The following is a 25,234-nucleotide window of genomic DNA, read 5'->3' as shown; positions in this document are numbered from 1 at the left end:
GTGCCTGAGCGGTCGGCCACCGAGCCGGTCCCCGGAGCGAACGTCTTGGCCGAGTTCTGCACCCGGGCCCGCAGTCGAGACATGGGGAACACCTGGGACATTTCAGGGATGGTGGACTGGGAGTTGTGATCACCCAGAAGGTACTGAAGTCTCAGAGCAGCCAGAAACTGAAGAGTCTCCTCAGGGGCCGGATATTGACCACGAATCACAGCTTCATGGGCCTTTGAGGAACACAGAGAAAATTATAGTTAAAACTATAACATCAAGCATTTTTTCTTTTTTAATTTCACAAAAATCTTTCCAAGTTCAGTTCGAATCAGCTACAAAAGTCTCCTAGTCCCATCCCCAGACAATGAGCCACGAGTCTGACCTGCTCGAACATAAAAGCGAACTCCACGCTGTCTTTGGGAACGTTGTCCGTGTCTAAGAAGCAGTAGAGTTTGAAGTAAAACTTCCATCCAGTGCTGCCTTCGTCTGGGCTTGCTGAAAGCCTGCAGACCACAGAGTGATCGTGTTAGCATTGGCCAGAAGACAAAAATATTTGCTTCAGAATCAAACATGGTGGGGCTTACTTTTCAAACTTGGCGAGCACGTCAGCCACCACGGTGCGGCTCTCGATGGCTTTCTCTGTGGTGTCGTTGTGTTCAACAGGGCAAACATATTCCTGCTGTCCTCCATGGCCAGACCGCGGATCAGTTTCTCCACCACCTGACACACACGAAAAAAGAAAAAAAGCATGAATTCTTGTCTAAATTCTAGACATTTGGGACTGCCATTCAATAAAGGTGGAAAGTACAATTTCTATAACTATAAAATATTTAAAATGTTCCTTTTAACAGGGTCGTTAGCTCATCATATTATCCAGATTCTGATATTTTCTGCAGCATCAGAAGCCAGCATGTCAGTGTATGAGCATTTCAGCCTGGATGCTTACACAGACTCGAGGCCTAAAGAGCTGAATAAAAGCAGGATTTTATTGCTGTAACTGATTAATTATTATTAGTTATTATTATTAATTAATAATTGTTATTGAATAACAAATAAGGAAAATGGTAAGGAAAAAAAACAGAAGAAGGCTGTTACAATACAAAGTCATTTTTAAAACAGCTGTCAATATATCAATTTTCACTGTTATGCCGATGACACCCAGCTCTACCTTTCTTCTAAAACCAATCCATCCCTCCCACCTACCTCCCTCTCAGACTGTCTTATTGAGATTAGATCTGGTCTCCTCCAATTTCCTCAAACTTAACAGTAATAAAACTGAAGTTTTACTTGTTGGTACACATCTATCTTAACCAAATCCCACAGCTTTTCCATTAACATTGATTCTCCCACCCTTCCCTCCCCTCAGGTTAAGAGTTTGGGTGTCATACTTGATAATACTCTTTCATTCCAGTCTCACATTAATTACATAACCCGGTCTGCTTACTTCCATTTACGTAATATTAACCGACTCCGCCCCTTCCTTACTCCCCATGCTGCTGCCATCCTTGTCCATAGTCTTTTACGTCCCGTGTTGATTACTGTAACTCCTCCTATTTGGTCTCCCAAAGGTTCCTTCATAAACTCCAACTTCTTCAAAATTCTGCAGCTCGGGTCATAACTTGCACTCCGTTAAGAGCTTCATAGTTACCCCAGAAGCCAGGATAAATTTTAAAATCTTACTTCTTACATACAAGTGTATCCATAAATCTGCTCCTGCATATTTGTGTGACCTGCTCCATATCACCACTGTTTCCCACCCTCTCAGATCATCATCTGCTACTCATCTTACTGTTCCCTCCTCACACCTCATCACTGTGGGGAGCAGAACTTTCAGTCGCTCTGGAACTCTCTTCCTCCTACACTAAGAAATATTGAATTTCTCCGTATTTAAGACACAGCTCAAAACATCTGTTTAAACTGGCTTATTCACTTTAATGCTGATTTTATCTGTTGTCTCGCTCTGTTTTGTAATTTTAACTTATTTTATGTATTTTATGACAACTGTTCCTTTTATTAATTGTGTTTTTTTTGTAAGGTGACCTTGGGTTTCTGAAAGGCGCCCTCAAATAAAATGTATTATTATATTATATATTATTATTTTATTATTATAATAATAATATAATATTATTATTATTATTATTGTCAATCAACATAATTAAAATAATTAATAATAATAATATAATTATAAAAAAATAATAATATAATATTATTTTCATTAAATATTATTACATAATAATAATAATATTATTATATTATTATTATTATTTATTAATTATAATTATTATTACTATTATTATAACTATAATAATAATAATAAATAATAATAATAATAATTATTTTAATAAAATAATTATTAATAATAATAATAATAATTATTATTATTATTATATTATAATAATAAATAATATAATAATAATAATAATAGTAATTCATTTTTCAATTAAAATAGATGATTGACAATCCTTTCAGCTCTGTATTTACTGTTGGGTTGTTCTGTGGTACAAACATATCTTTTATACTGTGCTTAAATCCTAAAAACTAGAGCTGAGTAAAAAGTACACTATTATTTGTACGCTTTGGCACATAACCCCGTTTTCCACAAACCTACCTCTCCTGCGGTGGTGTGCGAGTTGATGGTTATCTTGCAGGACCCTCCTCCGTGGCAGTGGACGGTGGTGCTCATGTCCTGTCGGGCCACGATGCAGCGGATCTCCTCCTGAGACGGCACGTTCTCTCTGGCTCGAGTCTTCCTCAATGAGTCAGCGGCGAAGGCAGCATAACGATCCATCTCAGAGCCGGGAAACAGCTCGCGAGTCCTGCAGAGAGCAATTTGGAAATGGTCAGCGTGAGAGAATAAAAGTAATTTATCTATAAACATGCGGCAGCTAGTGCTCACCTCTTCAGGTGGAACTTGAGGTATCTAAGGATGCTCCTTGTCGGGACGAACGTGCAGGACATGCATGCGAGGATCTTCCAGTTGCACAGGTCCAGGGCTGCCGGGCTGTGGCGGCCGTGTGGTCTGCTTGATGAGCTGGCAGTAGAGCTCATCTCGCAGTGTTTGAGCTCCTGGCCCGTCTGCAGGATGCCCTGAATGATGGGCACGGGGTCGCACGCCCTCCAGATGCTGCAGCGAGCTGAACACCTTGAGGGCTTCGTCCTGCAGGGTTGTGTAGCTTCTGCTTCTTGGAGCTGAGCAGGGAAGAAGTTGTGATTAATCAGTGCATATGGGACATTAATATCTTACTAATGTTAATTAGATATTAAAGACATTAGTACTAAGTTAGATTGTCAATCCCAATTTATCCTATTCTGTCTCAGTGGTGCTCACTGGTGAGATAATGTCCCGTAGGGCAGTGGCAGCAGCGGCGAATGCAGAGGTGATGACTGTAGCGAAGGATCGGGTTCCTCTTGTAGATCTGCTCAACGACCTCCAAGTTTCAGACAGTTCTCCTGCAAAGAGAAGAGGAGCTTGTGTTTAGCGCAGTGCTGATTATCTGAGGCTTACTGGAAGGAAAGAATTAAAATGACCACTGACATCCATTTTTGCACGTTCACAGTTTCCTACCTTGATGTCCTGGATGAGCTGCTGGGTGGGCGTGTCGATGGGAGCTTTGGTATCTATGACATTTTGGACGGAGTTGGCCCAGCGCGTGCTTCAGTCAGCAGCTTGCAGTAGAGACGGTACGAGTGTTTTACGGCGAACCGTACAACGATCACGTTCCAGTATCCTGACGCGACAAGAGGGGCGGAGAGAAATTGAAGCTACTGGGTAGAGAACAAATTGGCAGTTCGTGCCATTTTCTTCTCTTACCAGTCTCTTTGAAGACCTTCTCATCTGGCTGAACCACTGAGCAGAGGCTGTTCAGCACCAGCGTTCCCAGCTTGAGGGCGTTACGCTCGGAGCTCTTATAGTAGTCCAGGGAATTGTGGGTAAGCAGGAACCAGCGCTTCTTCAGCTTCAGTGAAGCTTTGGTGCTGTTCTTCATCTCTTTGTGCAGCCAGCCTGGTGGGAAAAAAATATTAAATAACTTTTTGTATTCTCTGGTTTCCTCTGAACTTTTCAAAACTATAAAATGCAGAAAAGTCAAACTTATTGTCTGTGAACGAGCTTTATTACAGTTTTCTTTAATAACAGAGAAAATCAAACCTGCTTCTGCCTTACAGCTTCTACATATACAGATTTGATTACTTGAATTATAACATTTATATGAGCACCCACCACTGGAAACTTTAAATATTCTTTTATTTAAAATCTGATTTCCTAACCTGTAACTTTTAACCTTAGTTAAAAACTTCAAACACAAATTAAAAAAGGAAAAACGGCCACGATAAACGAATCATTTGTCACCTCGGATGATGAACTCCTGTCCATCGACTCGGGTGTCTCCTTTGGAGCGCTGCAGCAGAGTGATCCAGTGGTGCATCTCCTCGGGCGTGTCAGCATTGCAGTGCAGCACTCGGTTCGCAGTGATCATGACGAAGGAGTTCGGCCTGTCGCAGTTCACAAATTCAAAAAGATCAATAGTCTAACACCGTAATAGCTCTTGGGTGCACTTCTTGGATTAAGAGATATGAACTAAACGTTTAATTTTGAACTAGACGACTAAGAAGAATTAAAGCTACTGACATAAAATAGCATGAATGATATATTTGTCACATATAGGTTAGAACACAACAGAAGAAATACAGAACCAGAATGTACTGATCTAAAATGTTCCCCATGTGAAGAAATGCAGCTGCTCAGGTTTCGGGCTTCACTTTTTTCCGACACCTTCTGGTTCTTTGCTTTAGTCTTTGTCAAAGAAAATCCATATATATGATGTGATGTTTGATGTAGGCCCTCACCTCTCTGGATTATCTGAAGCACACACTGAATCGATCATCCCCACATCCAGCGTTCCCTGAGGAGACACACAGAGAGATGGAGGGAGGTTCACAGGGTGTGGATGATGAGTTTGACCTTCGCTGCACCGTGGAAACCAATTATCTCGCACCCAAGCAGCAATTCACTCACAGGTGCAACACTGAAAAAGCACGTGGCATTTTCAGCACATCTGTGTCCTGTTACTTCAAGACAAAGCATTACAACAAAATGTAAAATTTAATTCAATTCAATTTTATTTATATAGCGCCAAATCACAACAAAAGTCGCCTCAAGGCGCTTCATAGATACAGAGAAAAACCCAACAATCATATGACCCCCTATGAGCAGCACTTTGGCGACAGTGGGAAGGAAAAACTCCCTTTTAACAGGAAGAAACCTCCAGCAGAACCAGGCTCAGGGAGGGGCGGGGCCATCTGCTGCGACCGGTTGGGGTGAGAGAAGGAAGACAGGATAAAGACAATTTAAAGAGGAGAACAAAAGAGGGTTGGGGTTAGGGTAGCAGGAATGCTGAATGAAAGGGTCGGTGACAGATTTTGGGGCTTTTTTCCCTAATTTTCAGTTTTTCCACCAGGTGCCATCCTCAGTAGAATTCAGCTGCTTTTCTGTGAGCTTCTTGTCACACCAGCAGACAAACTCCAACTCCACAGCCTTTGCCTGCAGCTCAACTTGGAGCTGCTCTGGAAATCTGCTGAGAACTTCCACTCTAACCAGTTTGTCTTGAGAGCTGACTGGAGAGGCAGCTGATTATTACCATGTCATCTCTTGTCATAAAGTGCACAGTATCTCTTATTATTTATTAAATGGCCATTGCTATCCATTGTGGGGAAACCCAGAGCTATACATGCATATATTAACTATGTTTTTATTGCAGCTGGAATTTAAAGGAGGCAGAAATGCTACTAAGAGGCTATTAAAGGCTAACGTCCTCTCCTCGGTGCGTGAAGAACGTTTGTGTTTGGAAATCTGTTAAAGCAAAGTGCCGAACATTCTGCTGTCAGGACGACATTAAACACATTTTGAAGACATTAATTTTCTTTAAACACACTCAGCATATATAAAGCTTCAGAAATGTTATTAGAACTCCATCTCCCAGAGTGCTTTGTTTCCTCACAGTACTCACCACAGCGTTCTGGGGATTGGCCTGCTCATCGTGCATTTCTCTGATCTCCTGCTCTGTGGAGCCGTGGACCTGACTCAGCACGCTGAACCACTGACTGTAAACAAAGAGATCATAGAGAATAGAGATAGCCCTTTATTGTCAGGACACAACATAAATAGTAGACAGCAGGAATAAATAGCAAACAGGTGAAAAATATTGAATATATTTCTAATGCAAAAACAAACAAACAACTGAATAGACTCCGTGTGTAAATGACCTGAGTGATGAGGGTTACTCAGGCCGTGGCTCAGATTGGAGAGTTGGGTGGGAAGGGTGGGGCGTGGGGATAGTGGTTTGTTAGCAGTCCTAATGGTCCAGGGGAAGAAACTGTTTGTGTGTCTGGATGAACCTGATTGATCTGAGGCACCGACCAGAGGGCAGCCGGTCAAACGGGTGACATCATCATCATCATGGAACAAACAGTAATCAGCTTTAACAGTGGACATATAACCACACAGGCCGGTCAGTTAGACACAAGACATCTCGGCTCCTCCTACGTCCAAAATTCATTTGAAACTGAATGTTACTCAACACTAAACTACTTCAAAAGTGAGAACAACTAAAAATGAAAAATAAAATGAAAGGACATTTTTAGCCATACTTTTAACATGAATGCAATTATTAGTGTGAACCTGCATGTGTGTACCTTTGAATATAAATCTATAAGTTTCATATGTGTGTAAAATCCGTCTGATTGTGTCTCAGACACATGGAGCTGATGCTGGCTCGCACTGAGAGAGCGTCTGGTTTTACAAATACCTGCTCCTATCACACACCCACAGCCATGTTTTCATCACTTCAGAGTACATTGCATTAACCAGCATCCATGTCCTGTGACCTCAAACTAAGATTTGTCCTTTTGTATTTTTCTCCCTTAAAGGAGGTCAAATCCCCACACGTGACAGAGCAAACATAATTATGTCCCACATTCAGACAGACAGAGTGCTTGTTGCCCTTTTGAGCCACAGCGGAAGTCGACTGTCCTGAGAGGAATCAATGTGTTGCCAGAGGCAACCGTCACATTGACCTATAGCAACAATACCTCTCCTGTTTATTATACAGTTTTCGACAGACTGTGAGCAGGTTCATGCCAGTTGAGGGAAATAATAGGATCAAGAGAGAAGAAACAAGTGGGAGGAATGGGAGCATTAGGAGTGTAATAACGATGTGACTAATAATCACTACTGTCATTATATGAAAAAGATATTAATATTAAAATATTTAAATCCTGCCCACCAGAGAGAAACGGTGCATGGCTCCATTTACCCTGTAATGTGTAAAGATGGTGCTAGAAATGATGAACAACACTACAGAGCTGAGGTTTCCATGAAAAGCTGGTCGTGGTTTTTGGCGGTGGAATCGGTCACAAAGCGAGTGTTGCTGTGACTCGGTTTCTACCAAAATGATGCAGCCATCAATGCTTCGTATGGAAGAAACCAGCTTGCAAACACTTTTCAAAAAGTGTGAAATAAACCAGATAAAGAGAAGGCTTTCCTCCAACGTTTGACTTTCTGCTGCAATCAACATGTAAGGCAAATGTTTTCCACCTCCAGTAAGCCTTGCATTTTTCAGTTTCACTACCTCTTGGTGAAAAGTTTGCAAGTGTGTACAGGCAGCTCAGCATCTTCTATGCAAAACTACGGGGGACTGCGACAACCTGCCATTGACCAAAGCAATCATAAGGAGGTTTCTGGTGTCACACCGTATCCCTCTTTGCTACTATTTAATGCTAGCAGCTACCAACAATCTTCACCACTCATTAGCCAGTTGTAGAATACCGCACGACTCTTGGTTATCAGCGGGTCACAAGCTATTCTCTAAGCCTATAAGACCAAGACTTGAGTAGGTTATTAACACATGGGGCGATCGTGGCTCAAGAGTTGGGAGTTCGCCTTGTAATCGGAAGGGTTGCCAGTTCGAGCCCCCGGCTCGGACAGTCCTCGGTCGTTGTGTCCTTGGGCAAGACACTTCACCTACCGCCTACTGGTGTTGGCCAGAGGGGCCGAGTGCGCGATATGGCAGCCTCGCTTCTGTCAGTCTGCCCCAGGGCAGCTGTGGCTACAACTGTAGCTGCCTCCCCAGTGTGTGAATGTGAGAGTGAATGAATAGTGGAATTGTAAAGCGCTTTGGGTGTCTTGAAAGCGCTATATAATGCAATCCATTATTATTATTACATAGCTACACGTTAGCTGTTAGAGGTTGCTAAAGATACTCCTCAAAAGAAGCTAAACCTTTAAATAGTTGAAGACATTTTTGAATCATTGCACTTTTATTCTGAAAAATGACTCTGAGATGTTTCTACTCATATATGCATATTTCTATTAATGGACAAGACCATGTAATTAATTCTGACAGTGTAATTTAATAGAGCAGGCATCAAAGTTAGTGGTGTCACTGAAACTAACTTACTACTGATTCTTAGGGTGTGGGGGAAAAAATTGATACTGTGTAGTATGGTGATATTTTGTTTGCTAATAATGTTATGGATACAGGGACAGCAAAATCGATATTTTGTTACAAAAAAGGTTTTGTGCTCTGACTTCAGAGCATGTTGATCCTTTTTCTGAGCAAGAATCCTGACATTCCTTCACTGTCCAAATGTGTTTAACTTTTTTATGGCAGCAATAAAACATGACAGTTTACTTATTTTAATTTAGACATGTTTTATTTTAATTAAGTTTAAAACTTTTTATTTAATGTAAAATTATATTTTGTTTTAATTTACTTTCAAATTCTTCAGTTGCTGAAGGGGCTGCATAGTTTTTCATAAACTGCATAGTTCAGAATAGCTATAATTGGACAGATGGTTGATTCAGTTAAGTTGGACTAGACTGTAATACAAACCGTTCAGTTTGTCAACAATAAAACTGAAATGAGAGAAAGACTGAGTGTGAGACTTTGATATTAGAGAAAATGAATATTGATAAAGTTTACCTTTATGTACAGAATCTGAATATCACAAAATATTTTAAGAAATTGCAATAATATCGTATCGTGCGTTAAGTATTGTGATAATATCGTATCGTGATAATATCGTATTGTGGGATGTATGGTGATTCCCCCTCTACTGAATTCTAGTTTTTTCAGTCATTTTGACTCCGTGCTTGCATGAAAGGTCCTTTACAGATCAATCACAATTAATTTCTTTGGTTATTGTGGAAAGATAAGCAGAATACATTCAAAGACAACACCAGCTCACCTTGCATCCTCAGCAGACTCGGCAATCAGATGATAAGTTCTCTCTGGCATCACTATATCGATTCCATTCTCCTTACCGGTGTTATCAATGATTTCTCTACAGTCAAAAAAAAAGAGGAAAATATGACTGAGGTTTCCTGAATATACAAAAGCTCCTTCCATAACCATTTCAACCACGAATCCTTCAGAGGTCTGAGTTTTTATCTCTCTTCAATAACACAACCATATATCTCTTGAATATTTTACATGTAAATGATTAACTGACAGCAATCGTCATGCAAAAACAACAACCCTCAACGTGATGTTCTCTTGTCCTTACTTGGCGTTGTGCATGTCCAGCACCCCCTTCATCTTCTCCTCTCCGTCGTTCTCAAAGTACATGAGTTTGCTCTGACGCAGCACGAACCAGCGCCGCTTCCAGTTGCGTCGGGAGAGCGTGGACGAGCCCCCGCCCTTCTTGTGCAGCCAGCCCTGCTTCAGAGCCTCCTGCTTAGTTCTGAACCACAGGAAAGTCTCGTCCTTCAGAACACACCAACGCCGCTTCCACGTGTTCATCAGACCACCTAGAGAAGAAAAATATGAGATTTCAAATGCTCCGCCATCATTACGTCACCTGGAGGGAGAATCTTGCTCTTTGTCTCTTAGAAGGTAACAAAAAGTACAATGCTTTTTCACCAAAATACGTCCTAAAGCCATATAGATGATGCACTTAACTGTCACTTGTTGGGGTTTATTAAAAGAAGAGATGGACCGATCCGATATTACGTATCGGTATCGGTCTGATACTGACGTAAATTACTGGATCGGATATCGGAGAGAAATAAAAAATGTAAATCAATCCATTAAATATCAAAAAAGCACCTCACAAAACTTGCGACAGCGGCGTGACTCGGCTCATAACCGTAGCACGTCGGAGCAGTGTGGTCACGTGATAGAGCCGCTGTGTGTATTTGTAGCCTCGCTAGCAAACCAGCATTTCATCTCTGAGGAAGTTTTCCCAGAGAGAAGTAAGTGCCTCATCTTGCTGCTACTTCAATCAGAAACTGATCAATGATTAGCTGATCGGCTTTTCTGTCGCGAGTCCGTCTCTCTTCTTTGTTTTTGGCCCACTTCTCACCAGAAAGAGGAAACCAGCGGCTGAACAACAGCAGCACGTTTAAGCTTGATCAGCTGTTGTTAGAATTTATTTAATATTACTTTCTACACCAGGATCTTTTTCTACACAGCTGATGTAACTGTGCAGGGGCGGATCTAGCAAAGTTTAGCCAGGGGGGCCGATAGGGCATGAACAGGCAAAAGGGGGCACAAAGACATACTTTTCTTTCTTGTTCTCATTGAAAATGTCTAGCTTTTAATAAATAATTATCTGAATCTTACACCCAAAGTTTTAATCTGATGTAAAATATATAGAAGTCCATTACTGTATATAGTAACTGTTAAGTCTAATATACCCTAGTAAGCTATAGTACTTTTTCCTTTGGGAAGATACCATCTGTGCAGTCTGCAATTCTGTTGAAGAAAGATGTTGAATCTATTTAATTATTCTTGAAAAATAATTGATTTCTGTTCATTTTTTTTCACACTGCATCAAATTAAAGTTGATTACATCGATTAAGCATCATGAGGTGGAGGGTGGTTCCCTATTTTCTTTTTTTTTTGCTGGGAGTTTGCAACCCTATTAGTTAGGTTGCTTAATATTTCTGCTAAGTACTCTTTAAAATAGCAGAATAGGGAGGATGGAGCAGGTTTAACTTTATTAGATTGATCAGTTTTGCTGAACTATGAAATATTTTGGGTGCAGTGTGTTTTTTACATACAGGTATAACAGAATAGCTTTAGTGTTGTTATTTATTTAAACTTGAGTATTAACTTATACAAAATGCAGCAATATATTAAAAAAAACAGTTTTGTTGATTAAAAAACACTATATCAGATTCATATCGGTATCGGCAGATATCCACATTTATGATATCGGTATCTGACATAAAAAAGTGGTATCGTGCCATCTCTAATTAAAAGAAGAGTATGTTGTATAAGAAAATAATAACCTTTGATGTAGAGGAAGCTGTGGAAGTACGGCAGCGTGACACAGCTGTACACAGAGTCCCGCCGATAAGACAACTCGTCGTCTGTGTCGAACCTCTCAAAGTCGTCCTCGCTGTCCTCAAACTGGAGCAAATCAACACAAATTTGAAATTAAACAAGACATGCAAGACGTTAGTTTGCATATTATTTCAACAAAATGTTTTATAATAACAGGGAAAGGTACAATGTGGTGCTCTTTGCATCTCTTTGATCTCTCTCGCTGCCTGCGTTTTTTTTGCTAACTTCAACAACTACACTACTTTGGAGTTAGGAGCAGCTAAGTTTTAGTAGAAAATCGGCCGTGAAATGTTCTCCCTGTCATTGAAAACAGAAGTTAAACGAGGATTCAGCTTACCGAGGACTGAGCCCCCTCTGAGCTAAAGCGGTAAGCCCCCGAGCTGTTGTAGGTGCCAACAGATCCGCGGTAATCCGGAGACCACTGTCCACTGCGAGGGTTGGAGAAAGCCATGCTGCCACTAGACACGATGGCGCCTTCATCGTAGTCATCCTGATCGTAGTCTGAGTCCTCATCTGGAGGAATCAGCTCTACCAGCTCATCAGATTGAGCCTCAGATGAAGCCTGGGGGTGGCAGTAAGCCGAATCCCCGCTGGATGATGCGCTGCGGCAGGCCGAAGGCATCGCCGGCAAAGAGTGGTGAAGCACAGTGGTCGGCGGCAGCGACGGAATCACGGCATCGTTGGCGTACGGGTCTTCTTCGGACGAGTCGTCGCTCGTTCGGATACCGCTCGTCCGCTGGCCGTCCGAGTGGCCGTGCTCGCTTGGGTTTGGCGAGTCTTTGAAGGCATCGTCATCAGCACCGAACCCTTCGTCGACCTCTTCTTCCTCGTTACCCCTCCTCTGGCCGTCCTCCTTCTTCTCATCTTCTTCACCCACGCCCAAGGAGCTCTCAATGTTCCTCACACACTCGTCAATCTCATCAAAGTTCAGGGAGTCCAGGAACTGCTGCGCCGCCTTACAGGCTTCATCCTCCAGCCGCCGGAGTTCCTGATCGCGAAGCTGCTGCAGGCGGTTCAGCGAGGCTTCGGTCAAAGAGAGCTCCTGGCGCTCCTTCTGTCTCTGCAGCACCTGGATCTCCCGCTCTAGTCGGAGAATTTCCTCCACCTGCGATGCCTCGTGCGGACGTATCGCCTCCTCTTCCTCTGCTGATGCCTCCACAAAGGTTTCTGCTGACTCCAGCTCCTCCACGTCTGGTGATGCTGCAGCTGCTGCTGCGTTTTGAGACCCTGTCAAAACCAGAGAGGCCAGCTCCTCAGCACGACGCCGCTCCTCCAGTGTTCTGGCTTCCTCAGCCTGAAACCACAAACACGAGACTGCAATCAGAACTTTATCAACATTAATTTATACAAAATACCCAAAAGAAGTTGATTTACAGAAAACAACTGAAGTAATCTTAGTTTACTGAGAGAGAGCCAACTTTTATAAGCAAATTATACACGACAAATACCTGAGTGGATACAAGCTGTTTATTGTACTGAGCAGTGTGGTTTTTTCACTGCCCAGTACAATAAACTGAAGCCTGCTACAATAAGCAGAAGCCTGTGTAACATAATAGAAAACATAATTGTGCTCTGTGTTCTTTAACAATCAGATATGGCTGTAGAGAGTGGGCTGCTCACGAAACAATAAAATAAAAGTTATACACCGTTTTCCACTTAAATCAGCTTCATCATACCTCTCTGGTGAGTCTCTCGGCCTCCAGCCTCTGTCTCTCCCTGCAGGGCACAAACACAGACATCAGCTGAACGAACACACAGCAGGAGATACTGTGAGATTAAAATATCAGAAACCCATTTAGTATGCAGTTCACTATCTATCGAAACAACAAAAATACAAATGTTGCACCACACTGTGAAACCTTTTTTGGGAAACATAATGCAAGCTGCAGATATATTCCAATGAGGATGCTTATACAAACTCAATGGTTCACTACTAAATTGTGACAGCAGCAGTGATTATAAAGCAATCAATCTGCAGTATAAACTGAGCTCAAGGTCAAAGGCACCACTGAGGATATGGAGGTCATGACTCAGTCTTGATTGTGGGATTTGAGGGATTTACATTCTATTCTTACAGACACGCTGTTTTTTAAGCCTGATGACATCTCCCGTCCATGAATCGTCAGAATGACTACTGTCATAAGAGCGCTGCGTACATCTGTAGCAATTTACATTGTTGTCCTTACACGTGCATATGTAGTGAGCATAAGCTGGGGAGCAGCAGCATGACCCCCCATTGCAGAAAAAAGCCAGCATCAGTGAAAACAAATGTGAGATTCATCCAGTGAGGTAGTCTCTAAAAGTTGCAAAGCAGCTTGCAGATGCACAGCAGCCGTAGCCGAGCTAAGCTACTTAAATAGCATGTCCTACGTAAGCTTTGTAAATTAGCTGCTGATGAGATCCACTCGTCTGATGACTGCAGCTGAGAATCAATTAGTTGTCTGCCAGAACTAAAGCTATGCTCCATTTCTCCTCCAGTATTATACACTGGCATTAGGAACATTTTTATTATGTATGTGTAGCATTTTTATGTCATTTGAAATAATGGAAGCCGGGGATTTGTACTCCTTAACTACTCGTGATCATATTTGAAAGTCCTGAATACAGCCCAGATGATGGACTTGTGTTAATTCCTCACTAACTGACTGAAATAAACCAGTGGCAGAAGAACACAGTGGGCACACATTTTTCAAACACATTTTCCAGCCCAGATTTCTCTCATTTCTTTTCTTTTAATTTAAAAAAACAAACAAACAAAAAAACAGTCATTTGCAAAAACCTACTTTCTTTTTGCACAATAACTTTTGATTTGGCTGTAGCTACAGTACTACACGGTGAATAAACCGAGTAGCCCACCTCTCCATCTCCTCCATCCACCTGCGGCGCTCCTCCTCCTCCTTCTTCCTCCTCTCCTCCAGCATCCGGCTGTAGGTGCGACGAGCCAGCTGCCCTCGCAGACACTTCTGGAAGGTGAGCGCCGCCCAGCGGAGGAGCAAGAACTTCCTCCTCCAGTAGAAAGCCCGGTAGTTCTTCTGGATGACCACAATACACCGCAGCAGCTTCTTGTACTGCTTCCTGTTTGGAGGACGAGGGCCGGGCTATTGAGCATTTTGGTTTCAATGAAGATTAAAACTGATCCTATTGAGGTTTATGATGTTTTTATTCATTGTTTGTACCTGGCCATGTAGCCTGTGACATAGGCCTGAATGATCATGGCTGCTTTCAGCACCTCCACCTCCCTCTGCTTCTCCAGGCGATGCTCCAGAGACTCCCGAAGGAAGACCTGATAGATAGGATAAAGAGACAAAAAAAAAAGTGTTAAAAAGTGTTATTTTATTATTGTTACTGAAGGGAAGTAAGGGAAAATCAATAATGTAACTGCTCCTCATTTCTTTCTCTTCTAATAGTGTGGATGCCCTCAGAGGGCTATTGAGTTCCTGTATCTCTTTATTCTTTATTCCACTATATTCTAGTTGCTTCCGTACACTTTTTGGCACTTAACTACTCCCACAGTTTTTATCCGATTTTCGCCATTCAAACTTTAAATTCTGCTATTTCTGCTAATGCCGGCTATGACTTTTGGTGCTCATAACTTCTATACTTTTTGAGATATTGAATTTTTTTTGCAATATTTTTTGCCCATTTCTGCCATATCATCAGTGGCCTCACTGATTTTCCTTGCCGGGTTGACCTGTGTTTTAGCTCAGTGAGATGAGCATCCGTTCTCAGACTGGGAGGCCCGGGTTCAAATCCCGCTAATGGCAACATTTCTTTCAGTTAACAGTTAAACTTTTTAACTCTTTTCAACACAAATTTCAGCTTTTTCACCCCTTTTCAGCAAAATTTTCAGTTTTTTCACCACTTTTCAGCACAAATCCCAGCTTTTTCAGCTGTTTTCAGCAAAAACCTCTTTTCAGCAGAATTCTTCTCATTCACCTCTTTTCAGCCCAAATTCTGCTTATTCACCTCTTCTGCAAAATTTTCAGCCTTTTCACCTCTTATTAGCACAAATCTCAGCTGTTTTCAGAAAAAAATATTTTCAGCAGAAATTCTGCTGATTCATCTCTTTTCTGAAACGTTTTCAGCCTTTTCATCTCTTATCAGCACAATTCTCAGCCGCTTCTGCTCATTTCAGCAGAATAGTCAATCTCTCTACCTCTTCTTTGTGAGAATGACTTTGGCTCAGTGAGATGAATAGCTTCCTTGAGACCAGAAGGGCCAGGTTCGAATCCTGCTCAGGGCAATGTTTTTTTTCACCACTTTTCAGCAGAAATTTCTGCTTCTTCATCTGTTTTCAGCAGAATTTTCAGTTTCTTCACCACCATAAAACGTTTTGCAACTTTTTCAGCTTTTTTCAGCAGACATCTTCAGCGTTAAGGCATCCACATAGCATTTTTGCAGGACATGCAAATTTTTCTAGTTTTGTTTTACTTTTCAGGTAAAATCATGTTCACGTTGACTTTTAAGAGTTAAAGAACATCTCGTGACATGTTTGCATAATACACAACAGAGTTTAAATGTGTCATATTTACAGTGTGCAACACCAAAACTATTTTGGGGTAAAATAGTTCAAGGAAGTGCTAATATTCAGAGGGAAAAATGCATATTTGTGAGAATATGAAGGTGTGCGTTTGCAAAAGTCACATTAAAATGCCCATCTCTAATAGCCACAGAATGTTCAAGTCCCAGCAGCTTAACATAGTTTGTCCATTAGTTGCGCTGTATTACCCACACTTTATGAATAAAAGATTTACAAGTGAACAGAATTAAAAAGAGGCAGGCCATTTCTTTTTCTATAACATTACCATTTAACAGACAGTCGCTCACAGAAGAACAACAGAGGCAAACAAAGCAGCCGACATAAATCAAACCCAGATCCTCCTCTCCCTTTGTTCCTGCTACTAGAGACTGCAGATTACTGCAGCGAGTGATTTCAGCTACATCTCTCCATGAAAAGACCGATCTTACGGGCACTTAGTGCAGCTGCCTGCTCCAGGAACCAAGCTGTCGTCCATTGATAGAGAAACTGGGCCCAGCGAGGGCCGCCGGGGGTTAATCCGATTAGGGAGGGAGGAAAATGAGATATGGGACGCGGTCTCAGGCGACTGTGACGGTGGGGAAATATCACGGTGCTACGGGGGTAAGGGAGTACACACTGCCTGTTGAATTGGTGTGTGTGTGTTGGCTGAGTGACAGTGTTGGATCCTCAGCACTGAGGCACTAATGAGATTTTTTGGGGGAAATGTAAACTTGTCAGGGTGACGTGGATGTCACTTATGAGCAGGTTAATTAACTGGGAAACATCCATTACATGCCGAACACGTGCACATGCAATACAAAGACAAGCACACAAACCACTGGTGTCTCTCCAGGAATTCAGTTTTCAGGCTGGAAAAGCCCCAGACTTACCAACAAGTACATTTACTCATCTAAAAATAATTAACAGCATGCTTGTGGACATGTTGCCTCTTGCACTCTCTTCCCAGGTGGCACTCCTGCCTAAATGAGAGTATTTTAAGTAACACATTTATATATTAATAGAACACATAAAAGATGCATATCTATGAAAATATCCCAGCTCAGCGATGTGGACTGTTGCTGGAACCATTGCTAATAAGGGAGCAGCTGAAAGAAGAAGAAGTGCAAGTAACTAAAATTAATAATAATAATAAATTTTATTTATGAACGCCTTTCAAGTCACCCAAGGACACTTTACAATAGGATAAAACACTTAGTAAGACAATGGCAGAATAAGAACAATAAAATAAAAGCACAAAATAAAAATAAAAACTAAAATTAACAAACAGTGGATTCACAGTGAATATGCAGATTTGAACAGATGTGTTTTGAGTTGGGATTTAAACTGTGGGAGAGAACCAATGTTTCTTATTTCTGGGGGCAGAGCAGCTGAAAGCTCTGCTTCCCATCGTGGTGAGGTGGAAGGAAGGTGCAGCAAGCTGGATAGAAGAAGAAGAACGAAGTGAACGGGCAGAACTGGTAGTGGTTAACAGGTCAGAAAGGTAAGGAGGAGCGAGGTTATGAATGGCCTTGAAGGTGAGCAGAAGAAGTTTGAATATTATCTGGAATTTCACTGGGAGCCAGTGAAGTTCCTGAAGAACAGGGGTGATGTGCTGGTAGGAGGGGTTCTGGTGATAATGCGAGCAGCAGAGTTCTGAACCAGTTGAAGCTTATGGAGGGATTTTTGGGGGAAAACATGCAGAAGAGTATTGCAGTAGTCAATACGGGAGGTAACAAAACTGTGGACAAGAATGGACATAGACTGGGTGGAAAGAGAAGGAAGCAATCTGTTAATGTTGCGTAGATGGAAGTAGGCAGAATGGGTGAGATTATTGATGTGAGATTTATAGGAAAGTGAACTGTCTAGGATGACACCAAAGTTAAGTCTCCTGCTGGGTGCTACATGGCAGAAAGAGCAACTTCTGAACACATCCCAACCTTATCCTCTCATTTTATAACACTGGTGAGCATTAACAACCATAAACTAAGGGATAAACCTGACCAAACAGGAGGTAGGTACAACTGTGGACCCCTCTGAAACCGTACGCCATAACTTTATGTGCACATCCCTAGAAATGTAACTACATGTTGTGTCATTACAGCCTGCAACTATACTTCCTTATATCCATTTCTGGCTACTGTTTTGGAACAATTTTCGAATTCATCAGCAAGAGAATAAAAGTAATCGCCTGAACATTAGGACTTGCATATGTCATTAGACTCCTAGAGCAAAACTGGTTGTGAGGAAATGCACAGAGAAGAGGAATAACTGGACGGACAAATAAGTTTGCCTTCGACACAAAAACAAAAGCAAAAAAAAGAACAAAGAACAAAAAGTGGCAGCATTTCATTTGTTTCTATCGTCGTCTGCACCGCATATAAAATACCGGAACACAACTAAGTGGTAGTTAACACATAAATCACCATGCCAAAGCACGAATGTTGGTTATGGTGTCGTCAACTTTTGTAGATTACTTTACGGGCTATCCAAAGATTCACCAGAGAAATCAGCTGTCACATTTTATACTTTAGAGCCAGAGCCTGAATCTGGGTGGTAAGGGTTAGAGTTAAGTTGTTGAATAAAAAAGTCCCTAAAGTCACTAAATACTAAAATCTAGTTTACCCTTATTTCTTTCATAGTAGATTCAATGTAACATGAATGTGTTTTTCCACTGTATTTATATAAAATAAATAAATACACTTAATCTAAAGAAAGAAATCTAAAATGTTCCTGTGAAGTGCAGCTATCCAGGCTCATTCAGGCATTCATACAGAACTCACACATATAAGCTGCAGAAAGCAGCTCTTTGTGAATCTCTACAGTGGACACGCTGATCTATGTTTACATAAAACAACTGAGCCCACACAGAAATGATGCCACACAAGCTCCAAGTGAAAACGCAAATATACAGACCACACAAAAGACACGCCCTCCTTTTATTAAACAACCTCCAACATGAGCCGCACATGCTCAGAACGCGCAGCCTCGTGTACAAGCGCACACATTTGCATCCCAATAAAACGGGCGACTAATCCTTTTTAATCATTACTATGCTAATTAGTGCAACAAAGGCCTCGCTAAGCCTCGCCGCGTTTTGATTCTTGCTGCTGGGGCCTTTGGGGAGCGCCGCTTACCGGCCCAGGTCAGGCCCGTGGAGAAAACTAAGCAGTAGGAGAAGAAAGCAGAGCCACATCTTTTCCAGGAAATTAAATTTAAGGCGGTAAAAAAGCAAGACATAAGTCTAAGACAATAGTCTGGACATGTGCTGAATGAAAAGAGCTGCAGGCCTCCTCGATGTAAATCTCACTGCGAGAGGCAGCAGGACAAAGTGGACAAATCCCTCTGAGGGAGATGGGATTGATTTAACAGTTTACAGGCAGTCACAGCAGCAGGGACGCCTCCGTGGTTCAGTGGAGAGTATGGTCTCAGGGTTAGAAGGTCTACAGAGGCCATTCAGGCTGAATGCTTTATAGGAGATTTCAAAAAAGGTCTTCCAACCAATAAGTATGCGGCGAGTCACGAACAGCTGTGTAAATCTGGTAAAAGGTGGCAGACACCAAAAACAAAACATGTTTCTCTCAGTCTTTTAAAATCTGTTACAAATACGTTACTAAAAAGTACCGTAATTGTCGGGCTATAAGCCGCTACTTTTTGCACAAGCTTTGAACCCTGCGGCTTTTAGTCAGGTGCGGCTTTTCTAAGGATCGTCCATGATTTTTGTGATATCGTAAGACGATTTGTTTTGTTTGTTCCGCTGTTGTACGGCACTACGTTGCCTGGTGGAAGGATCGGGGTTCAAGAGTGGTATGTTGGTCACATATCCGTCCGCCAGGCAACATAGTGCCGTACAAGTAGCGCGAAAAACAAACTTCAAAGTAGCGCTACGCGTTCAGCGGGAGGCGTGGATGACGAGCGGCGATAAACTTGCGAAAAGCAAGTTATGCTCAACTCCACCAGTGGATTCTGACAGCGTGGAAAAGTGTGAAAACATCCACGATCACCAACGGATTTCGAAGGGCTGGACTGCTGCATGATGGAGACACCACCACGGCCCTTCAGAGGGTGTTCGACTCTGACACTGACAATGAGGATTTGTTTGGTTTTGAAAGTGACAACGAAGGAGAGAAGCTGAGAGTGGATGACGAAGCCATCCTGAGCCTGTTCGTTTCCGACACTGGAGAAGAGGACTTTGGTGGTTTTAGTGCGCAGGAAGAAGAGAAAGATGGTGGTGAATGACTGACTTCTCTTCTCGTTAAAGCCGTGTCACTGCACCTGAGCCTAAAAGGTAGTCCGAATTAGGGCTGGGCGATATATCGAGTTTTTTAAAAATATCGATATATTTTTATACGAGATATAAGATGTGACAATATCTTTTATATCGATATAGTCTATGTTACGTTATAATTATAGTTGTGGAGCCACAAGTTTGCCTCTCTTTTGTCTTTACGCAACGTTACTCGGCCTCGCCTCTCCTTCACTGAACACAACTCCCCCTCCTCCCCCATTGCTTCACCTGCAGGCAGCGACAAGATGGACACGGCAAATCTCCGTTAACGAGGTACTGCGCATCGCCCCGTGCGTGGGGCTGGACGGCGTCAACGTGTTAACGAGCTAACCACGCTAACGAGCTAACCACGCTAACGAGCTAACCACGCTAACGAGCTAACCACGCTAACGAGCTAACGCTATGTACGGCCTAAAATCCTTTCAATCGACAGCGCGCCTTATGTATGAATTCTGGTTGTGCTTACTGACCGCGAACCGATTTTATGTGGTACACGGCGCTCAGCAATCTGTCAAAAAATGTTTTAGTACGACTTTGGTAAGCTACGGAGCTGCACAAAGTCGTACTTGATGGATTGTCGGAGCATTACGGCTACCGAGGAGCCTCGCGGAGTGATACGTACTGTGCTTCAACGTAATATTACCGTATTGTGTGTGTATAAGGGCAATAAATGGCACCTGTTAAGAGACATGGTTACAAAGAGGATTTCAAACTCCAGGCTGTCAGTCACACAGTAGAAGTTGGGAACAGAGCAGCTGTGAAATCTGTCTTTGTTACTATGCTCAGCGTCTTTTAGTTTACATTTTGACTGCACAATTGTGAGCTCTTTGTTATGCACAAAAACAACAGTTTTCTTTTATTTATGGAGCATTATTATTTAATAAATGCTCGTAGTTTTTTTCATGCTTTTCGTGTCATGCTTTGACTAAGAACTCTCTTTTTGTTCTTACCTTGTGGCTTTAAAAAAATATCGAGATATACATCTTATATCGCCATCCAGCTAAAAAATATCGAGATATGAATTTTGGGTCATATCGCCCAGCCCTAGGCCGAATCTATTTTTCTGGTGTGCTGTAGGTTATTGTTATGTACTACATTTGTTACTCATTTATGAAGCACAGTACATGCTTCGTACTTGTACATATACCTAAAAAGTTATGCAAATATGTACCCGTAACTTGTTTTTCAAAATATTAATAAAAGAGGTGTGTCTCCAAACAGCCCTCTCTTTCCTGACAATTCCCTTTGTGCATATTCTCTTACATATGATACGTCAACACTGAAACACCTGCGGCTTTTAGTCAGGTGCGGCTAATGTATGTACAAAACTGGATTTTCCCCTGATTTTAGCTCGTGCGGCTAATATTCAGGTGCGCTTTGTAGTCCGGGAAATACGGTATATGAAATAAATCAACCACTGCTATTTATAGTAGATGAATGGATATTTTTGATGACTAAATAATCTCCAATAATCTTTTGGGTAATCGAAATGTTGTTGTTCTGAAGCATAAACCATTATGAAAACATTTCATCCGCTTTGATGCAGATGAAAATGATAACAGGTGCACTGGAGAGGCAACAACAAGAAAAGCCCAGAAAGCGAATGGCTCGACAGGCGATGGCTACACACCACTGTGCTCGTCCCTCCTGACTGATTCTCTCTATTTTTGCTCTTTGTTTGCGTCCTCGTCACTGCTGGTAAAGCGAGATGGTATCTGCAGCCCACTCGGCTTGAACGGGTAATCCAGCTCCTCCGGGACGGCTCATCTATATGTGCTGTCATAAGAAGGTTTGCCGGGTCAGCACAGTCTCAAATGTGTGGACGAGATACCAGGAGGTGGACTGCTACATGAGGAAAGGTGGAAAAGCTCTTTTGTGCTATATATGTGTCGTGACTCCATCTCATCTGCTCTGATGCAAATGAAAGCAGATAAAATATATATGTAGTCATAGAAAGGCTCCATATAAGCACCGGTCCAGTCTATTGTTATTCCTGTGACTGTAATAACATTTGTTATCCTCAGTGTGTATTTTATTTTATTTTTAGCTAAATAGCTAATTTTACTTGAAAATAATGAACAGAGTTGAAAACTGTCATTAGCATGAAAATAGGTTTTTAAATGGGCTACACGTAGTGGAGGGATCCATTAAATATTCCACTTGTTCCACCTCACCGCTCTAACGGGCTATTCACAATTCAGTTTCCTGTGCCATCGCTGGTCCTGGACGGACACTGACACACATACTAATGACCACTCATCCGTTCGTCTGTCCACCCACGACCGCACTTATCCTTCACTGCTGTCACCTCCTGCAGCATCACACGGTCATGCTGTGATTAGCGATCTGTATCCCCCATCTGTCATTTCCCCTCAAAACACAGACACACACACACACACCGACACACACCCTGGCAGTAGGTATATTCTTCCTGATCCGGTGTAGTGGAAGCAGGGAGCATTAGACTGAAGACTGGATTCAATAATTGTTGGATTCTATGCTTCAGGTGCTCTGAACCTTAATATCACACACACATACGCACACACACACACACACTTCATAGAGCTGAGTTTCTACGGTGTATGAAGTCAAATTAGGCCTTGAGGGGAGCACAGAGCAGCCAAAATGGATTGGCATCCCCCAGCGGTGATGTTCAGTCTGCATCCAATCATATTCCAAGTTAGCAAAGAGAATACAGAACAACCGGTGGAGCCAGATACGTTCAGGAGCTCAGACAGGAAAAAGTCAATTACGCCACAGAGAACTGAGCAGAAGGCAAATAATTCACTGCTGACAGAAAGGGAATGCAAACCTGTAAGTAAAGACTGAGTTATTGAATAAAATATAATTGTATTGGAGAGCCTTAAACATAAAAGATGTTTGGAACAGTTTCGTTTCATCTTTTAAGACCAAGTTTAAACTAAACCAATAAACAGCAAGACTTATATGTTCAAAAGGACCTTATTGGACAACAATATAACCTGGACTGAATCTGGACCTGGATCAATTCTTGAGCCAAATGAGACGAAATTATCAGGAGTTTAAGAAGAAAAAACAATGATGACTTAACCTTATATTCCTGAAAATGTGAGAAATCTGTTCTTCTTCATGAATCACTGTTTACCCAATCCACCAGGACCCTGAATAAGTGCAGTCCTGAGTTTAAAGTGCTTTCCTATACCAGCGTTTCCTCTAAAATAACTGCTGCCTGCTCCACTCCGTGTGCAGGAGAGACCGGCTATAAAGTGTGGCAACAGGGAAAAACCTGGGTTACACTCTTTCTGGATGTTCTGCACTAATGAGCACAACAGCAAATGCAATGTGTTGCTCACCTTGGTCTTGCCCAGCTGCCACTCTGCACTGCTGCTGTCATATTGGCAGAGCAGCTGGACGCAGCACCCTCTGGGGTCTTCTGAATTCAACAAACCACGCATCAGCACCTTGTACCTGAAGAAGTAAAAGCAGAGGTGAAGGGTTTTTGCAGGATTTTTAATGATTGCTTTGTTCTTTAATGTCTGTATTTCAACAACTGAAACGACCCTGCGCCTGTTTTGGGGTCTGAAATTTTTGGTAGAGCAGTGCTTATGTGTGATTGCACAGCGTAGTTGGTACAAACCTGGAGCAGAAGTCCTGAATAGTTCTCCGGACAGGGAAGCCGGTGCGTCGAATCTTGACTGTTTCCAACATGCCGGAATACCTGAGCTGGTTCAGAACCACCGTCTGGTCAAAATGATCAGGCATCTTTGAAGAAAAACGGGAAACATATTCAGATGAATGTCTCTGTGTTCAAGTAAAAGTAATATTGTCTCGAAAATCAAGCACGAACATCAACAGCGTCCTGCAGCAACAGCTAACAATTTTCATTCTTTGACGACAGAACACTTTAACAACACAGCGCACATCTATTGATGTTCCCTACAAATCACTAAATGCTGCTTTCATAACACTGTTACAACAATACTAACAATGTGAATCGCCTTTCACATTGCGACCTTACCACTCGGCATGGTGCTCGATGGCGGGGATATAATGTTTTTCACAGCAGTTTTGATTGATTTTGCTTTCTGACTTATTTTCTGTGTGTTTGCAGCATCGTGGGATTTTGATGTATTTTGTTGTGTTTCACTGAGTTGGTCATTGCTTTGTGAGTGCGGCTGACAAAAAACGTTCAGAAAGAGTAGCAACACACCACATTTGAACACCATGCCAACCAGATGGCAAAACAGCCGATGCACATAAGCTCGCTAAAGCTTAGTTCTAAAGTGTTACCATGGTATAATGTGTTTGGTTAGCTGTAGGTAAGTAAGGCAAGTGCACACTTACAGATAGCTTTATGAATTCTACACAATAGATTGCAACACAAACTGCACACCAAAAAATGCTTTAGCTCAACTTAAAGAAACACAGTGGGTTTCTAAAATTTGGATATTTGACATATCAGAGATAACGTGCTTGCTCTACACACAGGCATAATTGTTTCTGGACATGCTTTTTTTCCCCCCATTCTTTTGGCAAAAGTCTTGTTCTGGGTTTTACAGAGTCGTCATACTAGAGTAAAACTATGACGTCAACTCCCTTGTGATTAGGAAGGCAATTGTCCAGGTCTAGGCAATTGTCTCACCCCAACCGGTCGCAGCAGATGGCCCCGCCCCTCCCTGAGCCTGGAGGTTTCTTCCTGTTAAAAGGGAGTTTTTCCTTCCCACTGTCGCCAAAGTGCTGCTCATAGGGGGTCATATGATTGTTGGGTTTTTCTCTGTATCTATGAAGCACCTTGAGGCGACTTTTGTTGTGATTTGGCGCTATATAAATAAAATTGAATTGAATTGAATTAAATTGAATTGAATCCTCTGGTGAAAGAGTAGCAACACATCACATTTGAACACCGTGCCAACCAGATGGCAAAACAGCCGATGCACATAAGCTTGATAAAGCTTAGTTCTAAAGTGTTACCTTAGTATAATGTGTTTGGTTAGCTGTAGGTAAGTAAGGCAAGTGCACACTTACAGATAGCTTTATGAATTCTACACAATAGACTGCAACACAAACTGCACCCCCATTCTTTTGGCTCAGACGTTTATACAAGTCTTGTTCTGGGTC

The 25,234-nt window shown here is 42.0% G+C and overlaps 1 protein-coding gene across 1 annotated transcript in view; it reads right to left on the bottom strand.

Moving 5' to 3' along the window:
- The window catches only part of myo10 (myosin X), a 165,468-nt gene that overhangs the window by 1,004 nt on the left and 139,230 nt on the right, over positions 1–25,234 (bottom strand). Inside the window, 27 exon segments of the mRNA XM_085141052.1 lie at positions 2–221; positions 371–491; positions 573–648; positions 651–708; positions 2,597–2,804; positions 2,885–2,974; positions 2,976–3,045; positions 3,048–3,097; positions 3,099–3,186; positions 3,324–3,365; positions 3,368–3,425; positions 3,427–3,438; positions 3,554–3,642; positions 3,645–3,716; positions 3,800–3,991; positions 4,337–4,479; positions 4,834–4,889; positions 5,994–6,087; positions 9,232–9,327; positions 9,550–9,793; positions 11,279–11,399; positions 11,671–12,627; positions 13,010–13,049; positions 14,190–14,408; positions 14,510–14,616; positions 23,470–23,584; positions 23,754–23,878. Coding sequence (XP_084997178.1) covers positions 2–221; positions 371–491; positions 573–648; positions 651–708; positions 2,597–2,804; positions 2,885–2,974; positions 2,976–3,045; positions 3,048–3,097; positions 3,099–3,186; positions 3,324–3,365; positions 3,368–3,425; positions 3,427–3,438; positions 3,554–3,642; positions 3,645–3,716; positions 3,800–3,991; positions 4,337–4,479; positions 4,834–4,889; positions 5,994–6,087; positions 9,232–9,327; positions 9,550–9,793; positions 11,279–11,399; positions 11,671–12,627; positions 13,010–13,049; positions 14,190–14,408; positions 14,510–14,616; positions 23,470–23,584; positions 23,754–23,878 — 3,763 coding nt within the window.

This window comes from Neolamprologus multifasciatus, chromosome 18 (genome assembly GCF_963576455.1).
Source record: "Neolamprologus multifasciatus chromosome 18, fNeoMul1.2, whole genome shotgun sequence".
Taxonomy (NCBI): Eukaryota; Metazoa; Chordata; class Actinopteri; order Cichliformes; family Cichlidae; genus Neolamprologus; species Neolamprologus multifasciatus.
Note: the sequence above shows the minus strand (reverse complement) of the source record. Positions and strands in the feature narration are given on the sequence as shown.